Source organism: Heteronotia binoei, chromosome 4 (genome assembly GCF_032191835.1).
Source record: "Heteronotia binoei isolate CCM8104 ecotype False Entrance Well chromosome 4, APGP_CSIRO_Hbin_v1, whole genome shotgun sequence".
NCBI lineage: Eukaryota > Metazoa > Chordata > Lepidosauria > Squamata > Gekkonidae > Heteronotia > Heteronotia binoei.
Window position 1 is genome coordinate 21,081,663 of NC_083226.1, and position 6,199 is coordinate 21,087,861.

Consider the following 6,199-nt stretch of genomic DNA (forward strand, 5'->3'; position numbering starts at 1 on the left):
GCTGGAGTCCCCGAGGACCTTTAAGACCAACCACGTTTTATTCAGAATGCAAGCTTTCGTGTGCATGCACACTTCATCAGACAATGAAAAAAAAGGTTTGCTGTCATGTGGCGAACTTTGGTTTAAGGTTTCAAAAGCAGAAGCAGTGCAGTTGGATTTGATCAGCCACACGGTTTCTGTCTCTTCTCCAAAAGGTTACCCATTAATGTTCACCAGTAATGGGCAGAAATGATGTTCTGCACCCAGTGGCACTTAAATCTGACAGATGCAGTGATCTTTTCCAGAAGCTTTGGACCTCTTACTGTAGACCATCAGGTGGATTTTGGAGTCTTAAGTAGGACACCTTCAGAACTGAGAGATAACTCCAGACACTTGATTTATTGGCCAAGGATTAAACTGTGTCACCTGGAAAGCCATCCTTGGGTGCACCGCAAATCTTGTAAGCACACCCTGTTGGCTGGAGTTGGAAGTCCTGTAATCCTCTGGGATGGTCAGTTGGGACAACTTTCGGATAGTGATTTGGATTCCCATTGGGACTGCCTTCCACAGGAATGAATTCCCTCTTCCTTTTACTAGCAGTCCATCCTTCCTGTGTGGAAACGAGCGACATAAGTTCAACATCTGCAGGTCTGTCAAGTGTTCTGTGGACGGGGCCAAGCCCTTTTCTGGCATACTGGCTTCAGGAGAAAATGCTCCTTGGCTATTCACATAGTGCTTTTCCAGTACCTGTGGGGTCTTGTGCATTCCTTGTTTCCATGACCACCCTGGAGAGACTTCCCCTGAAGAAGATACAGAAAGTGACCCCTGGGGTTCGGTTGTAGGCCATGCAGAGAAAATCCTTTTGCCTTGGCTTGGGGGGCAGCCTTTGGTAGACAAGGCTTCCACATGATGAGCTTGCAACCATCTGTGGTGGCCTGATGAGAGTTCTTGGCTACGGAGTCGCCTGCCCCCTGGTAACATTACAGGGTTACCTGCCCTCCTCCCCTTGAGGGGAGAAGGAAATTCTGAGCTTCCCTGTGAATTTCTGTTCTCCTCAGGGAAAGGAGGGATGCGAAGGCCACCGTGTGCTGCTGCTGTGACCCATTGTGCAGATTTATTGGCAGGGGCCTTGCTTGTAAGGGAGTTGGTGCCCCTCAGTCACTTTGCCCGCCTTTGGTGTAGTCACTTTGCCCGCCTTTGGAGCCAGTTTGGTGTAGCGGTTAAGTGTGCGGACTCTTATCTGGGAGAACTGGGTTTGATTCCCCACTCCTCCACTTGCACCCACTGGAATGGCCTTGGGTCAGCCATAGCTATTGCAGGACTTGTCCTTGAAAGGGCAGCTGCTGTGAGAGCCCTCTCAGCCCCACCCACCTCACAGGGTGTCTGTTGTGGGGGGAGAAGACATAGGAGATTGTAAGCCGCTCTGAGTCTCTGATTCAGGGAGAAGGGCGGGGTATAAATCTGCAATTCTTCTTCTCCTTCTCCTCCTGTCTTCTTTATATTTATATTTTGATTCTTTGCCACATCTGCAGCTGATCTCCAGCTGGTTTCAGCTGTTGGTTTCACAGATGCTAGATTTTTCTTCTCCTTGGGCATGGGCATGTTCTCAGCTTCAGTGTCTGGGGAGCCAGGGGTTTACACAGTTCAGAACATGGGGCCTGCCTTCCCAGCCCCAGATGGGGAATGCCTGCTCTTGCACCGGCTGCCTTCTCCCCCTCCACTCACTCCCCACCCCCCATGAGGAGAACAGAAATCCACAGGTAAGCCCAGAGTTTCCTTTTCTCTTCCAGTGCTGAAGCAGCTGGAGGAGTTGCTGAGCGACATGAAGGCCGACGTGACGCGGCTGCCCGCCACGATCGCCCGCATTCCCCCTGTGGCTGTGCGCCTCCAGATGTCGGAGCGCAACATCCTCAGTCGCTTGGCCAACCGTAGCAGCGAGCCTCCTCCTCCGCCGCCTCCCCAGCAGGTAAGCAGCCAGTCAGTCCTGCCTTCTCTCCCTCCCCTAAACCCACCCACAAACCAGAGGGAAGGGGGCCCATGGCAACAACTGCCCCCGCCTGCATCCTGAATCTTTGTTAACTTTTGTTTCCTCTTCCTCCTCCCATTTTACCCCCTCCTCCGTGGCCAGGTGGCTCAGCAACAATGAGATACGTGCACCGTGCCGCCGACCGAGTAATTCAGCTCAAGTGACAGACACCACGCCCTTGTTCTGAATTCTGCCCCCCCCCTTCTCCCTTCCCCTCCTTTCCTGGCACTCCTGACCAGACTGTGTCCCTCTCTGCTTTGGGTGGGGGGACATGGCTGGAGAAAGGAGGGCACGGGTTTCTCCCCCCTTGCCCTAAGCTGCCGGGCGCACTTGGACGGCATCGGGGTGAGGGCGTGGAGGGGGAAGCACCGGACGGACTCTGTACATAGTGACTGGAGGCTGCAGCGCCACGCAGAGACCTGGCTGCAACGCTCACCACCTTGGGCCCCACTCTTCCTAGATTTTAATTTTATTTTGAGTTTGTTTACCAAGATGAGCGCAAGCAAACGTCAGGACAGACACAGCTACCTCCATCAAGATCCTTTTAATAAAAAAAAACAAAACTTAAAACAAAAAACCTGACTAGACTTGTCCTCTGAAACAGCTGGAAAAAAAAGACAAAAAAATCTTGATAAAGTTGAAAATAAAAGTTTCCTTGTATTTTATTTGGCTCTGTCAAAGTATTTGGGGGCGGGGGTATCTTTTGCGGCACTTTTCAGCCTGTGCACAAAGTGAGAGTGTGTGCTTTTACGGATGCGTGAGTAGGTTTCAACCTGATCTGCCTTGTCTTAGCAGAATAAAAAAACCAACTGCACCTAAAAAACAAAACTACTGAAAAACTTATAATACAAAAGACACATAGCACAATTCAAAACGATACTTCCAAATCAATCCATAAAGAGTCAATATCCAGAATTAAGGGTAATTTTCCTTCACGCAATTGCCGGCTATATGATCCACGTTCCGCTTAAAAAAGCTTTTTTACACGCCGAATGACAATCTTACCATTTGCTGTGGAAAAATAGAAGAGTTACAAGCCAAACCAACATTCAAAAAAAGGGAAATTGTGAAACCGCCTTACAAAAACACCCCATTTCTTTAGACATTCTTTTCAAGAGACGGCTTGATTTGCACTCACAAGCAATATAACTTCTACCACAGCTGTTGCGCATAATCGCATTAAAGGGACCATGACTATAAAACGCAACAAACTATTTTACAACATATACTCCAGTAACCATTTAGATATAGCATGACAAATCATTAGATTGATTCAAGCCAAAGGGTTCCATTGAGTTGAGGCGATGAATCCATCGAGCCTCTATCTGCAATAAAACCCTGTATGGATCACCTTTACACTCAGATCTCTCCAACTTCTGAATTACAAAAAACCTTAAGGACTCGAAATCATGATTATCAGTTTTTCAATAATTTTGTTTTTTAGGTGCAGTTTTTTTATTTTGCTATCACTGAACTGCCACTGGTTTGCTGTCTTGTCTTAGCAGAAGGCTAAGAATTCACTGCCACAGGAGGTGGCGGCGGCTACAAGCATAGCCAGCTTCAAGAGGGGATTGGATAAGCATATGGTGCAGAGGTCCATCAGTGGCTATTAGCCACAGCATATTGTTGGAACTCTCTGTCTGGGGCAGTGATGCTCTGTATTCTTGGTGCGTGGGAGGGCTTCTAATGTCCTGGCCCCATTAATGGACCTCCAGATGGTGCCTGGGTTTTTTGGCCACTGTGTGACACAGAGTCTTGGACTGGATGGGCCATTGGCCTGATCCAACATGGCTTCTCTTATGTTCCTAAGGAACGTTTAAACTAGCAGTTTACTTGTTGGTGCTGAATATTTGGCTTTGTTCTTTGTCTTGTCTACATCCGCCTTGCCAAGAAGCAACTTACGCTTCTGACCAGCAAACGTTCTGCTGTAGAAATGACATTTTAAAGCTGTGGGCAGGAGTTTGTGCTTGTGAGGTTTTTGAGGCTTCCATACCAGCCTCTCATCAATTGTTGGGTTATGCACAAGCTTGTGTAAGAAAAACACCCTGGAGAATTGCATTTTTTTTAATTCTGTGAGGCTGTTTAGAGCTGAAGCCTCATGGAAAGCTGAAGGTACCACTGAACTCTTATTTCAGCCTAACAACATAGGTCTTTAAAGTGTCCCTAAATTGTGTTTTTTGTGTTTGCTGTTACAAACTAATGTGGCTACTCTGCTACAGTTGTTTCTGTGAAGAAATTGGCATATGATCCCAGGAGTTCTGTCTTACATTGATGAACACAGATTACAGATATGCTCAACTTTCAGAGTTAGCATATACTAACAAATGTATACTAATGAGATTAAAGGGTGATAACCAATGTTCCCGCTAAGCTGCAGAGTCTTGTGAGCAAAAACTATGCTTTGTGAGCTACTGACATTAAAGTTGTGAGCTACTGCATCGATTAATTTTCTCGGGGGCTATTTTTCTTGCGCTAGGACAAAAATGCATGAGCCAGAGGCGAAAAAACTGAGCTAGCTCACACTAACTCAGTTTAGAGGGAACACTGGTGATAACATATTCTATTTGGATGGAAGCGGCTGAATAGTAGTCACCGTCCTTTGCCAAAAATATAATTCTGCAAAGGAAAACGTGCAGCTGCTGGCACACTTTACAACCTTTGGAAAAAAAGTCCAAGTAGCTCGAGTGCATATATGCATCCTCTTACCTGCCTGCTCTCCACATTCCTAAATTCTTTACTTATGTGTAAGTTTCCTTAACTTCAATAATAGCTGGACTAATGGGGCAAACAGATGAGAGCTCTGAAATCTGTGTGCTAAAAACTGTCGGATTTTACTATAAATGTCATATACTTAAACTAGGTGCCAGCATGGCCAGTAAAACACAGTGCAGTACAACTGCAGCACCCACTTGGCAGCTTTTTTTGGTTGAAACATTACCATTTGTGGAAAGAGGTGTGACAGCAGAGCTTTTTTTTTTTTTTTTTTTTTTAAAGGAATGTAACACTGCACATGAAATAGCCCTGGCTTCTCCAGTTGAAAGGATCAGGTAGTAGGTGATTGAAAGGCCTCAGTTTTAGACCCTGGAGAGCCGCTCCAAGTTTTAATAGATAACACTGAGCTTGACGGACCAAGGGTCTGAGTATAAGGCAGCTTCATGTGGTAAGTTATTTGTGCATGTCCCATGTGCCGCTGTCACAAAGTTGCACCTTCCCAATTGTCTATTTCTGTACCCTTTCAGCTGGGATGCTTTTACATGCCTTGTCATTCAAGGGTCTCTTAAATTCTAAGATTATTTCCTTCAACTTTGAATTGGGTGAGTTGGCGCCAGAGACCAGCAGGAGTTGGAGGAAACGAGTGAGGCTTGATCAGGATCGGGGTCTGTAAAGGAATGACTTTTTGCATTATATTATTTACATTATTTATAGACGTTTGCTTTTCTCCCAGAGACCCAAGAGAGATTGCCCTGCCCATAGCGAGTCAACAAAACAGGACATTCAATAGTCAATGCATTAGGATTCTAGAAGTATTAGGCTGCCTGTGATTGATAAATTGCAGGAACCGTAGGCTTGCATGAAAATTCTTTCAGAACCGCACTCCCCGCCCCCTTGAGGCCCTTGGGAGGAACTGTGGCTCAGTGGTAGAGCATCTGCTTGGTAAGCAGAAGGTCCCAAGTTCAGTCCCCAGCATCTCCAACTAAAAAAGGGTCCAGGCAAGTAGGTATGAAAAAGCTCAGCTTCAGACCCTGGAGAGCCGCTGCCAGTCTGAGTAGACAATGCTGACTTTGATGGACCGAGGGGGGTCTGATTCAGTAGAAAGCAGCTTCATATGTTCATATGCTGAGGTTGTATCTTTTGTCTAGAGGAGGTCCATTTCGGGCCGAATGCTGCAAAAGGAACAAGCGAAGCTGCACCGGGAAGGTCGCTTGAAACGGGCAAAAAGATAGCGGATGGTTTTTTCCCGGAGAAGCTGCTCCTCCCTTTCCGCCCCAATTTGTTAATTAAAAAATAATGCGCGGTTCCTCAGTGGACAGGCTTCCTCGGGAGGTGGTGGGCTCTCCTTCCTTGGAGATTCTTAAACAGAAGCTAGATGGCCATCTGACAGCAATGCTGATCCTGTGAATTTAGGGGGAGGGATTTGTGAGTTTCCTGCATAGTGCAGGGGGTTGGACTAGATGACCCTGGAGGTTCCCTTCC

The 6,199-nt window shown here is 46.8% G+C and overlaps 1 protein-coding gene across 7 annotated transcripts in view; it reads left to right on the forward strand.

The window, feature by feature from the left end:
- Positions 1-2,670, forward strand: part of CHD4 (chromodomain helicase DNA binding protein 4) — a 40,180-nt gene extending 37,510 nt beyond the window's left edge. For all 7 annotated transcript variants that reach the window (XM_060236904.1, XM_060236907.1, XM_060236908.1 and 4 more), the window contains 2 exons: positions 1,770-1,945; positions 2,108-2,670. In XM_060236904.1, the coding sequence (XP_060092887.1) occupies positions 1,770-1,945; positions 2,108-2,125 (194 nt within the window). In that variant the 3' untranslated portion in view covers positions 2,126-2,670. The remainder of the gene's footprint in view (positions 1-1,769; positions 1,946-2,107) is intronic.
- Positions 2,671-6,199: the final 3,529 nt, after the last annotated feature.